The 21,224-nt window shown below is 42.6% G+C and overlaps 2 protein-coding genes across 4 annotated transcripts in view; one reads left to right on the forward strand and one right to left on the reverse strand.

Annotated features, from left to right (window-relative positions):
- Positions 1–356: 356 nt before the first annotated feature.
- TMEM223 (transmembrane protein 223) lies at positions 357–3,139 on the reverse strand. Its single transcript, XM_075837294.1, has 2 exons — positions 2,665–3,139; positions 357–695 (listed from the first exon to the last, which is right to left on the reverse strand). The coding sequence occupies exons 1-2, from the start codon at positions 3,056–3,058 to the stop codon at positions 403–405; spliced, it is 687 nt and encodes a 228-aa protein (XP_075693409.1). The 5' UTR covers positions 3,059–3,139; the 3' UTR covers positions 357–402.
- WDR74 (WD repeat domain 74) overlaps positions 2,668–21,224 on the forward strand; it is an 85,009-nt gene continuing 66,452 nt past the window's right edge. For 2 of the 3 annotated variants that reach the window (XM_075837291.1, XM_075837292.1), the window contains exon 1: positions 2,668–3,169. The gene's annotated coding sequence lies outside the window, so the exon portion shown is untranslated. The remainder of the gene's footprint in view (positions 3,170–21,224) is intronic. The other variant, XM_075837293.1, reaches the window with a different exon arrangement.

The raw sequence follows: 21,224 nt of genomic DNA on the forward strand, positions 1-21,224 counted from the left end.
GGCATTTTTCACCCGCGGCCATTGAGCGCCGCGGGCATAAAACGACACGATATACGCTTTCTCTGCCTCCCATTGATGTTAATCGGAGGTCAGATGCGTAATCGCGCGAAGATAGGGCATGTCTCTTCTTTCTCCCGCGAGACGGTTTTACCGCTCGCGGGAGAAAACCGCCTCCCATTGAAATCAATGGGAGGCATTTTCGGCCGGTTTTTGGCAAGTTTTGCAGCACAGTTTCTGCGTCAAAAAACTCTGCGTGAACCCAGCCTTAAGGTTACATGTTTTTGCACTTTATTTTGATTAAAATGATTGTTTATACCAAACTCCCAGATCGTCGTCCAGAATATTACACTCACACACGCAGTTTAATTATCTTTAATGATTATTTATACATAAGAAGTATTCTCATAGTGTACGGTATGCACCTACAGTGAGATCAAACAACTTGGCATTGGAAACTTGTCCTTGTTTGTCCAACAAGTAGTATAGAGGTTGTCCTTTAACCTTCAAGGGTATCATTGCCGGAACCTCAGAGCGGTGAGCCATGCAAGAAACGTGCCTCAAAGGGATGGTGAAGGAAGAACCAAGGCCAAAGACTCCTTCTGTGGCAATAGTCAATCTGTCTCCTCCTGAGTGCAGGGTCACTGCATTGACAGAACGGCGGGAGAACAGCAGACCTGCAGCTATTATAAGGGAACCTAGCAAGAGAAGTAAACAATGATTAATATTGCAATTAGTTTATGAATATCAAATTAAGGAAACCCTAGCTGCAAACCTTTCGGCCAAGTAGAATACCCTAAACCGTAGATTTCCCTTTTGTACATTTAAAGTGAATGGCCACCCTAGGCAGAGCTTAAAGGGCAATTAAACTTTCAGAAAACTTCTGACATGTCATAGTGACGTGTCAGAAGTTTTGATTGGAGGGGGTCTGAGCACTGAGAGCCCACTGATCACTAACACGAAGCAGCAGAAGTGCTCGGTGAGCGCTAAGCTGCTTGGTTTATGATCGGCTGCGTAATTTACGCAACGGAATTTTGTGGAAATTCCGTAGTATTTACAGTAGCAGCAAAGTGGATGAGATTTAGAAAAAAAATGCAGCGTAAACGTTAATAAATTGACATGCGGTGTTGAATTTAATTCCGCTGCATGTCAATTTATGCTGCGATTTTGTTGATTTTCTGTTGCGTGTTTTTCCCATTGAATTCAATGGGGATGCAAAACCTGCAACAGAAATCGAAGTGTTGCAACTTTTGCGGCGTATCACTACGGGGAAAAAAAAAAAGTCATACTTGCCCAGCACGCCCTCCTTCCTGCCTGCTGGGAAGACTTTTCATCTCATGTGACAGCTGTAGCCAATCACAGGCTGCAGCATCACATGGCCTGCAACGTCTTCCCAGGAGGCCGGACTACGGACAAGACATTTTTTTTTCACTACGGAAATTCCGCCCGAAAAAAAGCACCACAATGTGTAACTACTGTGTGTTCCAGGTCGGGTACGCTGTGTGATTTTTACGCAGCATATCCGACCCGTGGGAACCCAGCCTAACTCCCGTTGCCTTCTATGGGAGTTACAGAAACTAGCTCGGCTGTTTTGGTAATCCAGTCCACCTGGTCACCGAGTCTCTGCTTGGATGTGGCGGCCGCCTCAATAGGCAGAGACCGGTCGGCCCTTTCTTGAGAAAGATGCGAGTCCTAGTATTGGATGGAGTTTAAGTGGTAGCAGCCAATGGATAGGTGTAAAATGCTAAGGACTGTTCACTTCAGCGTTGGTCTTGTTTGGCTTCCGTTCATCTGTTCTGTGAATAGGAACAGATGAACGGAAAGTATTGTTTCCGTTTGCAATACCATTGATTTTAATGGTATTTTTTGGGTTTCTACGCTATTGTTTTCATGGGAAAAAAAAACGAAACCGAACCATAAAAATACCATTGAAATCACTGGTATTGCAAACGGAAAAGATACTTTTCATTTATCTTTCTGTTCATCTGATGGAACAGATTAACGGAAAGCCCAAACCAAAGGCAAATGCTGATGTGAACAGGCCCTAACTGTATATCACGATATATGAACCCTTTATAAGTAAGAATGATCTCATATTAGAGCATGGAAACTTTCTGCTGGGAAGACTGGAGAACTTATTTTCTCATGTCTACTTGATCTATTATTAGAACACAAAATACTAGAAGTTTCCTCGGGGTAATCGTGGCCATCTCATGCCGTATGTACGGAGGTATTCTCCCCTAGGAACGCTGCTCCTGGGCGAGGATGTCTCCGTGAATCGAGTGGCAAGACTACTAACTAAGGACAGGTGGCCTTCTGGATTACTTGTGCACCCTACATGATAGATCACATGAAGACAATGGGGAAGATACATCAAAACTGGAGCAAAGGAAAAATGGAGTAGTTGCCCATGGCAACGAATCAGGGTGCTGCTTTCATCTTCCATAGTGGCTCTTAAAAAATACGAGGTAGAATCTGGTTGCCATGGGCAACTCTTTTTTTTTTTTTTGCGCTTCAGTTTTGATGTATCTCCTCCAATCTTCCTCTCAAGCTGTGGTGTATTGAGCATGGAACTCCTCAGATGTGACCACATTTACGGCAATGTTGCCTTCATGTCTTTACTTCCCACACCCTCCGTGTTTCCTTTGGAGGTTGTTGCACACGTACCGACTGACAAGCAGCTGACCGTGAATAGAGTCCTCCACAAGGGGGAACCCATGTTCCTTCCTTTGATTTCCTTCTCTTCCCCGAAGTCGTTACTCATTTTTATGTCCCGCAATGATGTGTAACCAAAATGAGCCAAGTATGCCCAAAACCCGGCCTGGGCCACACAGAAAATGCCGAGCAACCGGAAGAAGCGCGGTCTTTTGTGGTGAAAAAGAACCACATCTCGGGGTACGGGATCTGCTTGGAAATAACGCATTAAAGCACCAGAATGGGGTCTCCTTATGGACCAGACCCGAAAGTCTCCTAGCAACCGCAGAAGACCCATGCTGATCCCCAAATTCCGCCCCCGACAGAACCGGTAACATGGAGGCGCGGAAAAGTGACGGATACACATGGGCCGTACTGCTTCTGGTGCATGCGCAGAAACGAAACTAGCTGGGAGTAGAAAGATGGCGTAGCAACGGAGTAAAAATATACTTTGCGCTGCTATTTCCTTTTTTTCTAGGTGAGAGCTAGAAATAGATTTTTTTACGTCACAGGCAACATCACTGTTTACTTTGCATTTTTTTTAAAGACGGTTTTCGTCTTGTTTGTGATAGATTACCCTGCTAAATTGTATACATTCATAGTTGCCAACTTATGTCCCGGCATACCCGAGATGCACAACCGGAAAGTAAGCCCCGCCCGATATTGGTAGCTGTACTTCCTCCTACATGAAAAGTGGCAGCGTGCGCCAACTAAATCATGACAACCAGAGACAGTCCTCATCAATATTGCCACTAACCGTACTTTATTCGAAAAATAACCCAAATAACAGTGTTCCGTGCAGAGTGCGCACATAAAGAGCATAGCTCCCAACTGTCAAGTATCGTAAAGACGGACAACCTCATTTTCCTTTTAAGCCGTGCCTCTAACCCTGCCCATACACAGTTGGGCCCCATAAAGTCTAATGCCCCACAGATGCCTCCATACAGTATAATGCCCCATACAGTATAATGCCCCCATAGCTGCCATCATACAGTATAATGCCTACACAGATGCCCTCATACAGTATAATGTCCCCATAGCTGCCCCCATACAGTATTATGCCCCCACAGCTGCCCCATACAGTATAATGCCCCTTAGCTGCCACCATACAGTGTAATGTCTCCTTAGCTGCCCCATACAGCGTAATGCCCCCTTAGCTGCCCCATACAGTGTAATTCCCCTTTAGCTGCCCCATACAGTATATTTTCTCATAGCTGCCCCCATACAGTATAATGCCGACTTAGCCCTACTGCCCACATATAAAGTGCCAGTGCCAACGTAGATAGTGCCACAGTGTCACCCCCCTGTAGATAGCGCTACCCCCTATTGACAGCGCCATTAGGGCTCCCTCTAGGAGTGGACTCCCCATCCAGAGCATCGGCCACACTGTGGCAGGGGATTCCAATCCAGGAGAAGCCCCTGACGTCACTGTCCATATATGGACAGTGATGTCATGGGCTCCCACTAGAAACGGAATCCCCGGCCAGAGCGTTGTCAATGCTCTGACCAGGGATTCCGCTACAAAAGGAACCCCTGATGTCACTGTCCATATATGCTAGCATTGCTCTGGCTGGGGACACCATAGTTAAAAGCCAGACATCACTGTCCATATATGCCCACATCAAAGGCTTACCCAAGTTTAAAGAGGCTCTGTCACCACATTATAAGTGCCCTATCTTCTACATATTGTGATTATGTAGATTACAGCAGTGTTTTTTATTTAGAAAAACAATACATTTTGACCAAGTTATGACCTATTTTAGATTTATGATAATGACTTTCTTAATGACCAACTGGGCATTTTTTTGCTTTAGATCAAGTGGGTATTGTGAAGAGAAGTGTATGACGCTGACCAATCAGCGTGATACACTTCTCTACATTCATGTACTCAGCACATAGTGATCTTGCGTTGCTCACTATGTGCTGTCACTTACTCACACACTAACATTACTGAAGCGTCTTGAGAGTTAATAGACATCACCTCCAGCCAGGACGCGATGTCTATTCACAATCCCGACACTTTGGTAACGTTTGTGTGGGACTTAATGACAGCAAGCGTGATTTCGCGAGATCACGCTGTATTGTCACATACTCCCACATTAACTTTACCGATGTGTCTTGAGAGTGAATAGACATTGCCTCCAGCCAGGACACGATGTCTATTCACACTCACGACACTTCGGTAAAGTTTCTGTGATTGACAGCACAGCGTGATCTCGCGAGATCATGACGTGCTGTGTGAGTAAGTCCCCAAGAAACTTTTCCGAAGTGTCGGGAGTGTGAATAGACTTGTCACAGTACAGCGTGATCTCACAAGATCACGCTGTGTTACGAGTACTGCTAAAAATGAATGGAGAGAAGTGTATGATGCTGATTGGTCACTGATTGGTCAGCGTCATACACTCCTCTGTATAACGCCCAGTTGGTAAAAAAGTAAAAAACACGCCCAGTTGTCTATTAAGAAACTAATTAGCATAAATCTAAAATTGTGCATAACTTGCTCAAAATTTATCGTTTTTCAAAATAAAAAACACTGTTGTTATCTACACTACCGTTCAGAAGTTTAGGGTCACTTAGAAATTTCATTATTTTTGAAAGAAAAGCACAGTTTTTGTCAATGAAGATAACATTAACCCCTTCCCTCTTTGGCCACTTTTGACCTTCCTGACAGAGCCTCATTTTTCAAATCTGACATGTTTCACTTTATGTGGTAATAACTCCGGAATGCTTTTACCTATCCAAGCGATTCTGAGATTCTTTTCTCGTGACACATTGGACTTTATGTTACTGGCAAAATTTGCCCGATACATTCAGTATTTAATTGTGAAAAACACAAAAATTTAGCGAAAAATTGCAAAAATTAGCATTTTTCTCAATTTAAATGTATCTGCTTGTAAGACAGGCAGTTATACCACACAAAAATGTTGCTAACTAAGGCCTCATGCACACGACCGTATTTTTTCCCACCCGTAAATACTGGCGTAAATACGGGTCCGGTGTCACACGTATTCCACCCGTTTTGCACCAGTATTTACGAACCCGTGCATGTAAATATGGGTCCGGTGTCACACGTATTCCACCCGTATTTACGAGCACGTTTTTGGCGGCAAAATAGCACTGCACTAATCGGCAGCCCCTTCTCTCTATCACTGCAGGATAGAGAGAAGGGACAGCCTTTTCTGTAATAAAAGTTAAAGAAATTCATACTTACCCGGCCGTTGTCTTGGTGACGCGTCCCTCTCTTCACATCCAGCCCGACATCCCTGGATGACGCGGCAGTCCATGTGACCGCTGCAGCCTGTGATTGACCTGTGATTGGCTGCAGCGGTCACATGGCCTGAAACGTCATCCAGGACGTCGGGCCGGATGTCGAGAGGGACGCGTCACCAAGGCAACGGGCGGGAGACCGGACTGGAGGAAGCAGGAAGTTGTCGGTAAGTATGAACGTCTTTTATTTTTATTTTTTACACGTTTATACTGATCGGTAGTCACTGTCCAGGGTGCTGAAAGAGTTACTGCCGATCAGTTAACTTTTTCAGCTCCCTGGACAGTGACTATTTACTGACGTCGCTTAGCAACGCTGCCGTAATGACGGGTGCACACATGTAGCCACCCGTCATTACGAGAGCTCCATAGACTTCTATGGACTGTCCGTGCCGTTATTACGGCCTGAAATAGGACATGTTCTATCTTTTTCAACGGCACGGGCACCTTCCCGTGAGAAAACGGGAAGGCACCCGTCGCCAATAGAAGTCTATGAGCCCGTTATTAGGGGTCGTAATTACGACCCGTAATAACGGGAGTTTTTACGGTCGTGTGCATGAGGCCTTACATCCCCCATATGTCTACTTTATATTGGCATCGTATTTTGATCATCATTTTATTTTTCTAGGACGTTACAAGGCTTAGAACTTTAGCAGCAATTTCTCACATTTTCAAGAAAATTTCAAAATGCTATTTTTACAGGGGCCAGTTCAGTTGTGAAGTGGCTTTGAGGTCCTTAGATATTAGAAACCCCCAATAAGTCACCCCATTTTAAAAACTGCACCCCTCAAAGTATTCAAAACAGCATTTAGAAAGTTTCTTAACCCTTTAGACATTGCGCAGGAATTAAGGCAAAGTAGAGGTGAAATTTACAAAGTTCATTATTTTTTTCCAGAAATTCATTTTGAATCCATTTTTTTTGTACCACAGAATGTTTTACCCAAGAAATGCAACTCAATATTTATTGCCCAGGTTCTGCAGTTTTAGGAAATATCCCACATATGGCCCTAGTGTGCTACTGGACTGAAACACCGGCCTCAGAAGCAAAGGAGCACCTGGTGCATTTTGGGCCTCCTTTTTATTAGAATATATTTTAGGCACCATATCCGCTTTGAACAGGTCTAGTGGAACTAAAACAGTGGAGACCCCCCAAAAGTGACCCCATTTTGGAAACTACACCCCTCGAGGAATTTATCTAGGGGTGTAGCAAGCATTTTGACCGGCCAGTTTTTTTGCAAAAATTTTTGGAACTAGGCCATGAAAATGAAAATCTACATTTTTTCAAATAAAATGTAGGTTTAGCTAATTTTTTTTCATTTCCAAAAGAACTAAAGTAGAAAAAGCACCACAACATTTGTAGAGCAATTTCTCCCGAGTAAAACAATACCCCACATGTGGTAATAAACGGTTGTTTGGACACACGGCAGGGCTTAGAAGGGAAAGAGCGCCATTTGGCTCTTTGAGCTCAAATTTAGCAGGAATGGTTTGCGGAGGCCATGTCACATTTGCAAAGCCCCTGAGGTGACAAAACAGTGGAAACCCCCAACAAGTGACCCCATTTTGGAAACTATACCCCTTGAGGAAATTATCTAGGGGTATAGTGAGCATTTTGACCCCACAGGTTTTTTGCAGAAATTATTGCAAGTAGGCTGTGAAAATGAAAATCTAAATTTTTTCAAATAAAATGTAGGTTTAGCTAATTTTTTTTCATTTCCACAAGGACTAAAGGAGAAAAAGCACCATAAAATTTGTAAAGAAATTTCTCCCGAGTAAAACAATACCCCACATGTGGTAATAAATGGCTGTTTGGACACACAGCGAGGCTGAGAAGGGAAAGAGCGCCATTTGGCTTTTGGAACTCAAATTTAGCAGGAATGGTTTGCGGAGGCCATGTCGCATTTGCAAAGCTCCTGAGGGGACAAAACAGTGGAAACCCCCAACAAGTGACCCCATTTTGGAAACTACACCCCATGAGGAAATTATCTAGGGGTGTAGCAAGCATTTTGACCAGCCAGTTTTTTTACAGAACTTATTGTAAGTAGGCCGTAAAAATGAAAATCTACATTTTTTCAAAGAAAATGTAGGTTTAGGTATTTTTTTTTCATTTCCACAAGGACTGAAGGAGAAAAAGCACCGCAACATTTGTAAAGCAACTTCTCCCGAGTAAAACAATACCCCACATGTGGTCACAAACATCTGTTTGGACACACGGTAGGGCTCAGAATGGAAGGAGCACCATTTGGATTTTGGAATGGTTTCTGGGTGTCATGTCATATTTGCTGAGCCCCTGTAGTACTAGTACAGTGGAAACACCCCAAAAGTGACTCCATTTGGGAAACTGCACCCCCTGAGGAATCATCTAGGGGTATAGTGAAAATTTTGATCCCAAAGGTTTTTTGCTGAATTAATTAGAATTAAGCCATGAAAATTAAAAATAATTTTTTTTTCCAACAAGATGTAGTTTTAGATACACATTTTTCATTTTTGCAAGGAATAGAGAAGAAAAAGCACCCCAACATTTGTAAAGTAATTTCTCCCGAGTACAGTAACGCCCCATATGTGGTTATAATCAGCTGGTTACGTATATGGGAGCCTTCAGAAGAAAAGGAGCGGTATTTATCTTTTGGAGCGTAGATTTTGCTGGAATGGTTTGCGGACGCCATGTTGCATTTGTAAAACCACTGATGTACCAAACAAAAGTGACCCCGTTTTAGAAACTACACCCCTAAAGGCATTTATCAAGGGATGTAGTGAGAATTTAGACTCCACAGGTGTTTTTCAGAAATGAATACGCAGTGGATTGTGCAAAGTGAAAATTGCAATTTCTCCACTGATCTGCCCATTCACCGCACAAGATGTTGTGCCCCTAGAGAATCTTACCCCATAAATTGTTAAGCGGGTTCTCCCGGGTATGGTAATGCCTTACTTGTGGCCATAAATTGCTGTTTGGGCACACTGTAGGGCTAAGAAGGGAAAGACCGCCATTTTGAGCATGGATTTTGCTTGGTAATAGTTCTGTTTGGGGTTTTGCTGGTATTTCCGTTTATAATGTGGTGGCATATGTAATCTGTGCGGAGTACATCAGAGTATATGTAATCTGTGCGGAGTACATCAGGGCATAATAAGAAGGTATAATAATGGGGTAAATAATACAATTATCCATAGATGTGTGTTACGATGTGAAGCGATCCGTTATGCGCAGGCCGGTGTCACACAGATAAACGGTTTTCTTTCTTATCCCCCTTTTGTAACGCTCTGCACCTTTTGGGGACTTTTTCTCCTTCGTAGTTTGGGAAATATTACTGGGAAAGTTTTGCGCTGATATAATACGGGCACCCTCGCTTCCAGCGGATTTGCTGTGTCCATTCCCTTTCCTAGTTCCTAAATACTATGGCCCTGAAACTGAAGTAATGCTCCACTCCGGCCTGCGCATTGAGATGTTTTTTCATCACCGCATTACTAGTGCCGTAACTTTTTTATTTTTCAGTTGATTGAGCGGTGTGCGGGCTTGTTTTTTGCGAGACGGGCTGTAGATTTTATTGGTACCATTTTAGAACACATACGACTTTTTGATCACTTTTTATTTCATTTTTTGGAAAAGAAAATTATCAAAAACGAGCAATTCTGGAATATTTTTTTATTGTTTTTTTTATCGGCATCCACAGTGTGCCCTAAATTACATGTTAGCTTTATTCTGCGGGTCGATACGATTACAGCGATACCAAATTTATATAGTTTTTTTTATGTATTGCAGCTTTTGCACAATAAAATCACTTTTTTTTATAAAATCACTTGTTTTCTGTGTCGACATTCTAAGACCCATAACTTTTTTATTTTTGCGTGCACAAAGCGGTGTCAGGGATTATTTTTTTGCGGGACGGATTGCCGTTTTTATTAGTACTATTTTGGAGTAAATGTGACTTTTTGATCACTTTTTATAGCATTTTTTGGAAGGAGATGTGACCTAAGAACAAAGATTCTGGCGCTGTTTTTCATGTTTTTTTTTTACGGCGTTCACCGTGCGGGATAAATTACATAATTGTTTTGTAGTTTGGGTCGTTACGTACGCGGCGATACCAAATTTATATAGTTTTTTTTATGTATTGCGGCTTTTGCACAATAAAATCACTTTTTTTTTATAAAATCATTTGTTTTCTGTCTCGCCATATTCTAAGACCCAGAACTTTTTTATTTTTGCGTGCACGAAACGGTGTCAGGGATTATTTTTTGCGGGACGGATTGTCGTTTTTATTAGTACTATTTTGGAGTAAATGTGACTTTTTGATCACTTTTTAGAGCATTTTTTGGAAGGAGATGTGACCTAAAAACAAAGATTCTGGCGCTGTTTTTCATGTTTTTTTTTACCGCGTTCACCGTGCGGGATAAATTACATAATAGTTTTGTAGTTTGGGTCGTTACGGAGGCGGCGATACCAATTATGTATAGTTTTTTTTATTTTTACGGTTTTTCCCATAATAAAAGGCTTACTATGGGAAAAAAGTCAGTTTAGCTTTATTTTTATTTGAAACTTGTGTGTTTTTATTGTTTTACCACATTTTTATTAACTTTTTTTTACTTGTCCCACTAGGGGACATGAGGGCCTGATGCCCCGATCGCTACTCTAATACACTGCACTACATATGTAGTGCAGTGTATTAGCGCTGTCAGTTATTCACTGACAGCAAGCCTATGAGGACACGCCGCAGGCGGGTCCTCATCGGCTCCCGTACAAGGCAGACTCGGACGCCATTTTCTGGCGTCCGATTGCCACAGCAACCCAGCGATTGCATCACTGGGTTGCCGATCGGGTGAAAACCTATCAGATGCTGCGCTCTATTGAGCGCAGCATCTGATGGGGTTAATCTGCCGGATCGGAGAATAGCTCCGGTCCTGGCAGTTACAGGAGGGTGCCAGCTGTATAATACAGCTGTCACCCCGCGGTGATGGTGCCGGCTCTGCTCCTGAGCCTGCACCATCACTGCGCCGTAGATATACGGCGCTTTGCGGGAAGCACCTCCCGACAGCGCCGTATATATACGGCGGATGTCGGGAAGGGGTTAAAGAGGCTCTGTCACCAGATTTTGCAACCCCTATCTGCTATTGCAGCAGATAGGCGCTGCAATGTAGATTACAGTAACGTTTTTATTTTTAAAAAACGAGCATTTTTGGCCAAGTTATGACCATTTTTGTAGTTATGCAAATGAGGCTTGCAAAAGTCCAAGTTGGTGTGTTTAAAAGTAAAAGTCCAAGTGGGCGTGTATTATGTGCGTACATCGGGGCGTTTTTACTACTTTTACTAGCTGGACGTTTTGACGAGAAGTATCATCCACTTCTCTTCAGAACGCCCAGCTTCTGCCAGATCACGCTGTGACGTCACTCACAGGTCCTGCATCGTGTCAGACGAGCGAGGACACATCGGCACCAGAGGCTACAGTTGATTCTGCAGCCTCTGGTGCCGATGTGGCCGTCACGATGCAGGACCTGTGAGTGACGTCACAGATCTGCACTGTCACAAGCTGGGCGTTCTGAAGAGAAGAGGATGTTACTTCTCATCAGAGCGCCCAGCTAGTGAAAGTATTAAAAACGCCCCGATGTACGCACATAATACACACCCACTTGGACTTTTACTTTTAAACACACCCACTTGGACTTTTGCAAGCCTCATTTGCATAACTACAAAAATGGTCATAACTTGGCCAAAAATGCTCGTTTTTTAAAAATAAAAAACGTTACTGTAATCTACATTGCAGCGCCTATCTGCTGCAATAGAAGATAGGGGTTGCAAAATCTGGTGACAGAGCCTCTTTAAATTAATCAAAAATACACTCTATACATTGTTAATGTGCTAAATGACTATTCTAGCTGCAAACGTCTGGTTTTTAATGCAATATCTACATAGGTGTATAGAGGCCCATTTCCAGTAACCATCACTCCAGTGTTCTAATGGTACATTGTGTTTGCTAACTGTGTTAGAAGGCTAATGGATGATTAGAAAACACTTGAAAACCCTTGTGCAATTATGTTAGCACCGCTGTAAACAGTTTTGCTGTTTAGAGGAGCTATAAAACTGACCTTCCTTTGAGCTAGTTGAGAATCTGGAGCATTACATTTGTGGGTTTGATTAAACTCTCAAAATGGGTAGAAAAAGAGAGCTTTCATGTGAAACTCGACAGTCTATTCTTGTTCTTAGAAATGAAGGCTATTCCATGCGAGAAATTGCCAAGAAACTGAAGATTTCCTACAACGGTGTGTACTACTCCCTTCAGAGGACAGCACAAACAGGCTCTAACCCGAGTAGAAAGAGAAGTGGGAGGCCCCGCTGCACAACTGAGCAACAAGACAAGTACAAGGTCCGGACAAGTCCGGGTTGTGTAGCGCTGGAACCGGTTGAGTTATTGGGGGCACCGCACGCTGTTTATTTAATTATTTATTTACTGGTTTATTCTTTAACATAGCACAGTGAATGATAATCGTTTTTATGCCGCAAAGTGCAGTACCATTACAGCCAAGTTTAAGGACGCGGCAGTCGTCCGAAACGCGTAGGCCCCGAGGACATTACCTACACTTCTTACCTACCCAGGACTATCCACAACTGGACTTCCTTTTAACAATATGCCATTAAACTTGGAACAGAAAATCCATTTTAAACATTGACTCAGCGCTGGATCCTACTCCTTCCCTTGTTTTTGCTAATCTACCGTGTGCCGACACGAGAATCCGAGCGCTATCCACAACACACCGGAGTGTGTCAGGTGAGCCGGAGGTTTCCTCCCCTGGTTCTACAGTACCATTACATCGCGGTGATAGTACAGGCTCAGGAGCTGAGCCTGCACCATCACTGCTGGGGGCCACAGCTGTATGTTACAGCTGACACTTTGCTGTAACTGCTAGGACCGGAGCTGGCCTGCTATCCGGCTGATTAACCCCTCAGATGCAGATGGCAGCATCTGAGGGGTTTTAAGCCACCCGCACCCCAGCAACGAGATTGCTGGGTTGTCAGTGGCTGCAATGGCAACCGGAGGCCTAATACTGGCCTGCCAGTCTGCCAGCTACGGAAGCCTCCTAAGCCCTGCTCGGAGTCGGTGGCCTAAAAGGCTTCCGTTACCGACGGCAAGATGGTTCCAGCTCAGCTTCCAGCTCAGAAGCTGGGCCGGCGTCATCAGCGGTTGGTGTCCGCTTTATGTTACAGCAGGCATCCTCTTGTAACGGTACGGAGCTGACCTAGCTCCGCTCCCTGCCATTAACCCCTTAGATGCAGCGATCACTGCATCTTAGTGGTTTGTAGCAAATCGGCAGCCCTGCTGTAAAAGGGGCTGGTTTAATAGTGGGTTTCACTGAGTCGTGTCACCCACACTTAGGCGAAATTCACACGAGCGTGTGCGTTTTGCGCACGCAAAAAACGCAGCGTTTTGCGCGTGTTGGAGTTCAGTGTGGCATCAATATTTGGTGCGTGGCTGCATGTTTTTTTGCGCGTATGGCCTCGTTATGACACGTGGTTAGAAACATAAATGAAGGAGGTAGTTTTATTATTTCCTTAATTTCGTCAACAACTGTAGTGCAAATCACACGCGGCACACGGAAGTGCGTCCGTGTGCCGTGCGTGATTTTCACGCACCCAAGTATAGGACATGTCGTGAGTTTTACACAGCGGACACACGCTGCGTGAAAAACACGGACTGTCTGGACGGACCCATTGACTTACATATGTTCGTGCGACGCACGTGATTTTCACGCGCGTATCACGGATGTCAAATACGCTCGTGTAAATAAGGCCTTACTACCTCCTTTATATCAGGGTCACTATGGTTATGCCTATCTTCCCTACCTTTCTCTTCTATTAACGTTAGTCTACTTGCTTTGTTGCTAAGTTAGTGTGTTTGACTGTATAGTAAATAAAGGTATTAATTATTAATACACACAGTAATCACACCAGGATACAAGATACACCAAACAGAGAAAATACAGTAAATAATCACAGTATAGTATCAGTGTATCCCAATACATATATTAACTTAATATGTATTGAAAATACTAACACTACACGTGGCACAGTATTATAAACAAGGTATCACAATACTATTCTATACCACCACCCACTTATCTAAACATACATATAAGTTACGTTGCAATACACATACGCTCACTGTTTCTGTCCCACTCCCTCCTAACTATAACTGTCTCTGTGCACTATGGGTTAATAAGGGATGTGGAGGATTTAGGGTTAGTCAGGCAAAGGGTTAACAATGGGACCAGGGGATATGCAGGTGGGAAAGGGTTAACTAGGGAAGTACCAGGGGATGTGCAGGTAGGTCAGAAAGGGTTATCTAGGGATGTATGTGCAGGCAGGTGGGAAAGGGTTAACTCAGGGACACCAGCTCGTTGTGTAGGGGGGAGAAGCAAAGGTTAAGGATAGGGGGAGAGAGGTAGGAATGCTCGTTGTCCAGGGAGAGAGAAAGGGTTACATGCAGCTATTGCCAAATGGTGCTCCTTCAATTCTGAGCCCTACCGTGTGCCCAAACAGTAGTTTGTGACCACATATGGGGTATTGCCGCACTCGGGAGAAATTGCTTTACAAATGTTGGGGTGCTTTTTCTCCTTTTATTCGTTGAAAAAATTAAAAACTTTGAGCTAAATCTACGTCTTATTGGAAAAAAATATATTTTTATTTTCACTGCCCAATTTTAATTAAAACTATGAAACACCTCTGGGGTCAAAATGCTCACCACACCCCTCGATGAATTTCTCAAGAGGTGTAGTTTCCCAAATGGAATCACTTTTGACGAGTTTTCACTGTTTTGGTCCCACAGGGGTTTTGCAAAAGCAACATGGTGCCAAGAAACCAATCCATCAAAATCTGTTCTGAGCTCTGCTGTGTGCCCAAACAGCAGTTTATGACAACTTATGAGGTATTTCTGTACTCTGGACAAGTTGCTTTACAAATGTTGGGGGGCTTTTTCTTCTTTATTCCTTGTGGAAATTATTTTTTATTTTTATTTAGCTAAAACGGCATCTTATTGGAAAAAAGTAAAACATTTTGTTTTCACATCGAAGTTCTAATAAAATGTATTAAACACCTGTGGGGTCAAAATGCTCACTATACCCCTAGATGAATTCCTTGTGGGAGTAGTTTCCAAAATGGGGTCTTTTTTGGGGTGTGTCCTTTGTTTTGGCATCACAAGACCTCTTCAAACCTGACATGGTGCCTAAAATATAACTTAATAAAAAGAAGGCCCAAAAATCCTCTAGGTGCTCCTTTGCTTTGGAGGCCTGTGCTTCAGTCCATTTGCACACTAGAGCAACGGATATTTCTAAAAACTGCAGAATCTGGGCAGTAAATATTGAGTTGCCTTTCTCTCGTAAAACCTTCTGTTAGGGCCAGTTCACACGGAATTATTTGACAAGTTTTTTGACGCGGAAACTGCACCGCAAAACGCGCCAAAAAACCGGCTCGCGGGAAAAAGAAGGGACATGCCCTATATTCGGGTGTTTACGCCTCTGACCTCCGATTGACATCAATGGGAGGCAGAGAGAGTGTATTTCGCTGCGTTTTATGCACGCGCCGCTCAATGCTCCAAACTGAATTTTGAGGCAGAATTTCCTCCTGCAAAAAACTCTGTGTGAACCCAGCCTTACAGAAAAAAATTTATTAAAATGAATTTCTGCAAAAAAAATGAAATTTGTAAATTTCACCTCTACTTTGCTTTAATTCTTGTGAAACGCCTAAAGTGTTAAGAAACGTTCTAAATGCTGTTTTAAATACTTTGAGGGTTTTTGTTTTTAAAATGGGGTGACTTAAGGGGTTTTTATTGTATGGACCTCCCAAAGCCACCTCAGAACTGAATTTGTCCCTGAAAAATAGCTGTTGGAAATTTTCTTGAAAATGTGAGAAATTGCTGCTAAAGTTCTAAGCCTTGTAACATCCTAGAAGGATGTTTAAAAAACTATGCCAATCTAAAGTAGACATATGGGAAATTGTAAGTTAGCAACTATTTTGCATGGTATAACTATTTGTCTCACAAGCAGATACATTTAAATTGATACAATTTTGGTATTTTTCACAATTAAATACTGAATGTATCAAACAAATGTTACCAGTAACATAAAGTCCAATGTGTCATGAAAAAACAATCTCAGAATCGCTTTGATAGGTAAAAGCGTTCCAAAGTTATTACCACATTAAGTGAGCTATGTCAGATTTGAAAAATAAGGCTCTGTCCGGAAGGTCAAAAGTGGCCACAGTGAGAAGGGGTTAATAATAAAATATGTTGCACTAAGCTGCCCAGAACTAAAAACACTTTAAAACAGCCTAAAAATAAAAAGAGCTGGCACAAAAATGGAAATCAAAATCAGCACTGCAAAGTGTAATTCATAGGGTTAAATGACTTTGGGCCACTGATCTCACACTGCCAACATACAGACAGGAATGCCCCGCATCAAAATCAATAGAGTTCACCCTGGGCCAAACAGGTTCTGGGCATGAAAGCTGGCATCAAAGTGGGCAAATTGACAATTTGTACAGATTTGAATAAGTAACTGATGTTTTTAATGGGTTAAATGACTTTGGGCCACTCATTTCACACTGCCTACATAAAGAGAGGAATGCCCCACATGAAAATCAGTCAAGATCAGTCTGGCCCGAACAGGTTGTGGCCATGAAAGCTGGCATCAAAGTGGGCAAATTTGACAATTTTTACAGATTTGAATAAGTAACTGATGTTTTTAATGGGTTAAATGACTTTGGGCCACTCATTTTACACTGCCAACATACAGAGAGGAATGCCTCGCATCAAAATCAGTTGAGATGAGCCCGGCCCAAACAGGTTCTGGGCATGAAAGCTGGCATCAAAGTGCGCAAATTGACAATTTTTACAGATTTGAATAAGTATCTAATGTTTTTGATTGGTTAAATGACTTTGGGCCACTACTATTACACTGCCAACATACAAAGAGGAATGGCCGCATCAAAATCAGTTGAGATCAGCCGGGCCCGAACAGGTACTGGGCATGAATGCTGGCATCAAAATGGGTAGACGGACACTTTTTCTAGATTTGAATAAGTAACTGGTGTTTTTGAATAGTTAAATAACTTTGGGCCACTGAACTCATACTGATAACATACAGGGATGGATGCCCAGCATCAAACTCAGAAGAGTTTCGGCCTGGTCAGAACAGGTTGTGGGCATGAAAGCTGGTAACAAATTGTGCAGACGGACACTTTCCGTTGACTTGAATAGGCTTGTCTGGGTCTCGGTAGTATTCTCATTTACCTTTTTCTGTTTCCCCATAGGCACAGAATAGTTAAGATGACAGCGGTTCCAAAGTTGTCACATGAGGGACACGACCTATGCCACGCATCGCTCCATGGACTCTAGTCTATAGGGGATGCTTGATAACACGTCCTGCACGGTTGCAGGATAATAACCCTGATTCAGCCAATAGCATACAATGAGAATATTTCATATTGAGCCAATCACAGACATACAATACATTTCAAATGTAAAACTATAATTCTTCATTAGATGCTTACGGCAGGTTTGCAGCTGCTCTATTTGGAATACAATAGCTTGTTCTTCTAGGATGGGGGACGTGTGAGGGAGTTATATTCACACACACAAAGAATGTGTCTCTCCCACTACCTTGAGACTAGAACACACTATTATCTCACTCCCCTCACCACCCTATGAAAGAGCTGTTTCAAATTCGAGGTCACCATGCATCTTCTTACAACAAACCTCTCATAAGCATCAAGGACACACATAACTAACTAAGAATCATACAAAATCAGCATTAATATTCTTGTCTCAAAGCAACAGATGGCTTTTATTTACTAAATGGATTCTTTAAGACACAAGAAATATAATGAAAATTTACTCACCGAAATTTTGGTTTCCTGGAGTCCATAGGCAGCACAACACAAATGGGTTTTAGTCCCCTAGATACAATTATATAGAGACATATTAATTAGCCATAATTAACTAATAAACTTCAATCAATTGGCCCTCTAATACTAGGTGAAGGATCCCAGACACAGTGTATTGTTATGCAGAAACAATAACAATTTATTAAAAGGGAGAGAAACTCCAGGAAACAAAAATTTTGGTGAGTACATTTTTATTTTCCTGATCGTGCTACGGCACCACAACACAAATTGGATTTGTAAAGCAGTAATATTTTAAGGGGGGGCAAGAGCAGATGTTGCCAGTTGAAACACTCGTTTGCCAAAAACAGAACCCCCTGCTGCAAGAATGTCAAGTCTATAGTGGCGCATGAAAGTGGAGGAGGACCACGTAGCTGCCCTACAGATTTGATCTAAAGTAATATGGCCCAACTGTGGAGTGAGCCCGTACATAAAGAGGAGACTTTAAATTACTTAAATTATAGGTAAACTCTATTGTGCTTCTAATCCAGCATGCTAATGTGGCTTTGCTGGCCTTCTGTCCCTTATTGGGGCCTTGGTGCTGTAAAAATAGACCTTCTGATTTTCTAAAGACTTTAGTTCTTTGAATATAAGCCAATACTGCTCTTTTAACATCCAAGGTATGCCAAATGTGTTGTTCTTCAGCTTGAGGATCTGGAAAAAAGACAGGGAGAGAAATTTCTTGGTTAATGTTGGAGGACACTTTGGGAAGAAAACCTGGCATTGTACGACGTAATAGTAAACATTCTACCAGATCCCTGAAATATGGCTCCCTTCAAGATAATGCCTGCAGCTCACTGATTAGTCGAGCTGAAGTGATTGCCACTAAAAAGAAAGTCTTAAAGGTGAGAAGTCTAATACTGGCTTTTTCCAGGGATTCAAATGGACCTTTAGTCAAGGCCGTTAGGACTATTGCTAAGTCCAATGATGTTGCTGGAGCTTGAAGAGTTGGACTGAAATTCTTTAAGGCTCTGAAAAAAGTTCTGACTAAATGTTGACTAGTAAACTTCCCCTGCAGTTGAGCATTCATTTAAATAAAATGAATCTTAAGCGTATTTAGTTTAAAACCTTTCTGGAAGCCTACTTGTAGGAATTGCAGTATTGTTTTCAGAGAATCAGGCTGCATGGAATGCTCCTCACACACTTTGGGGTCGAGGCTGTAGGAGACCTTTCTGAGGAGATCTGGTATATTAGGAAGTCTCTAGAATCTGTCCCTCGAGAGAGAGAGACCAAACGCGAGTGAACCATGCCCTGCGGGGCCAGAAGGGAAGAAAAGCTATTACTTCTGCTTGGTCTTGAATTATCTTCATTAAGATCCTGGATATCAGGGGGAATGGAGGAAAGACATAAATTAGACCCTTTCCCCAAGGCACTGAAAGACCGTCTATAGCTAGAGTCCTGGAGGAGCAGTATATGGAGCAGAACGAGTTCTCCTCTGTTGCCATGGCATCCAGAACTGGCATTCCCATCTTCAGAACTATCTGAAAAAAATATTGGATTTAAACTCCATTCTCCTGGATGTAAGGGAGAGCAACTGAGAAGGTCTGCCTTGACATTCAAGACTCCTCTAATGTGCACTGCTGATATGCCCAGGGTGTTGTGCTCTACCCAGGCATGAATTCTCTGCAGAGTGCAGATATTTTGGAACTTCTCGTTCCAAATTGTTTATTTATATAAAATACTACGGGGAGATTGTCTGATTGGACTACCAGTTGGAAATTCTCTAAATGTCTCTGAAAATGTGAGGTTGCTCGTTTGATCGCCATTAGTTCTCTCAGATTGGAAGATTGCCCTGTTTCTAGTTTTGGTCACTGCGTGAATAGACTGTCTACATGGGCACCCCAAACCCAAGAGGAGGCTTCCGTGGTGAGAATCTTCTGAGGTTGGGGAACCAGAGATCTGCCTGCAGAAGTCGGTTGGAATTGAGCCACCACTTCAGTTCCTGTATTGATGATGGAGAGACTATCATTCGATCTTCCAGACTGTGATGATGTCTGTTCCAGGCTTGTAAGATGTTGCTTTGTAAGGTTCTGATGTGGGCTTTGGCCCAGGGGACTGCGTCTATTGCTGATGTTAGAAGCCCGAGGACTCTCATAGCGTTCCGAATTGAGACTTTTGGGTGATCTATTAGACTGTCCCACTAAGGATTGTAGGGATTTTCTTCTGTCTGGAGATAAGGAAATTGTGAGATGACATGAATTTATTAAGAATCCTAGAAATATGAGCTGTGATTTTTTTTGTGATTTATGATGAAGCCGTGATCGTGCAGAAATTGTATAGTGCAATGAAGATCTTCACGTAGGCACTGTTCTGTAGGAGCATTTATTAGCCAATCGTCGAGATAAGGTATAATGCAGATTCCTCTCAACCTGAAAGCAGTGGTTAGGACTATTGTAATCTTTGTAAATACCCTGGGAGCTGACGTTATGCCGAACGGGAGGCAAGTGAACTGCAGGTGGTGTATGTTTCTGGATGTCTGAACTGCTATCCTCAGATATTTCCGATGACTGGGAATAGGGACATGTAAGTAGGCATCGGTGAGATCTATGGTTGCCATAACGTTGTTTAATTCCTGAAGGGATATCACTGAGCAACGGATTTCACTTTGAATCTCTTCTTCTGAAGATATTTGTTGGGAAAGGTAAGATCTATGGCTGGTTTGAGGATGGCAAACACCATGGAGTATACCCCTTGGCCGACTTCTTCTGGTGGTACCTCGTCTAGTGCTGATTTGTGGATAAATTCTTGAAGAAGTTGAAGAATCTCTGTTTCTTTCCCAGAGTTGAGAAAAAAATGATTTGGGGGTTTCTTTAAAAATTCTAGTGCATATGCGTTCTGAATTGTTGAAGCAACCCATGCATCTGATGAAATCATAGACCATAAGGACGAGAAATTATTTAATCTGGCTTCTACCCACTTAGGGGGAGAACTGGCATCATAGTTCCAAAGGTTTCTGATTTGGACTCTTTTTCCTGAAAAAAGAGGATGATGATTGCTTATTTGGTGTAAATCTTCTCCTTCTGTCAAAGAACTTGTTGTTTGCTCTAAATCTTGGAGAGCTTCTCCTTTGACAACAAAAAGACCGCTGAAAGGACTTTTTCTTAGTTTCTGGAAATTTTGCGCCTTCACCTTCTCCAATGGATTTTAGAATCTTGTCCAATTGTGGACCAAAAGGGTTCCAGGATGAAAGGGCAAACTGCAAAAGTTGTTTTTCGAATGAGTGTCACCTCCTGACCACAATTTAATCCATAATGCCATGATTTCATAATAGGTAGGGTCTACAGGATTATTTCTCTGGAGATCCCTTCTTCCAAGTCGTGACACATTTGACAGGTACTGTAGGTATGGCCGA

This window comes from Rhinoderma darwinii, chromosome 9, assembly GCF_050947455.1.
Source record: "Rhinoderma darwinii isolate aRhiDar2 chromosome 9, aRhiDar2.hap1, whole genome shotgun sequence".
NCBI classification, from domain to species: domain Eukaryota; kingdom Metazoa; phylum Chordata; class Amphibia; order Anura; family Rhinodermatidae; genus Rhinoderma; species Rhinoderma darwinii.

Bases quoted from the DNA above. Each gene is read 5' to 3' on its own strand.
- TMEM223 (XM_075837294.1), bottom strand. From the start codon at position 3,058: ATGTGTATCCGTCACTTTTCCGCGCCTCCATGTTACCGGTTCTGTCGG. The intron at 696-2,664 runs GTACGTGTGCAA...TTCTCTTGCTAG, and splicing joins GGTCAGCTGCTTGTCAGTCG to GTTCCCTTATAATAGCTGCA.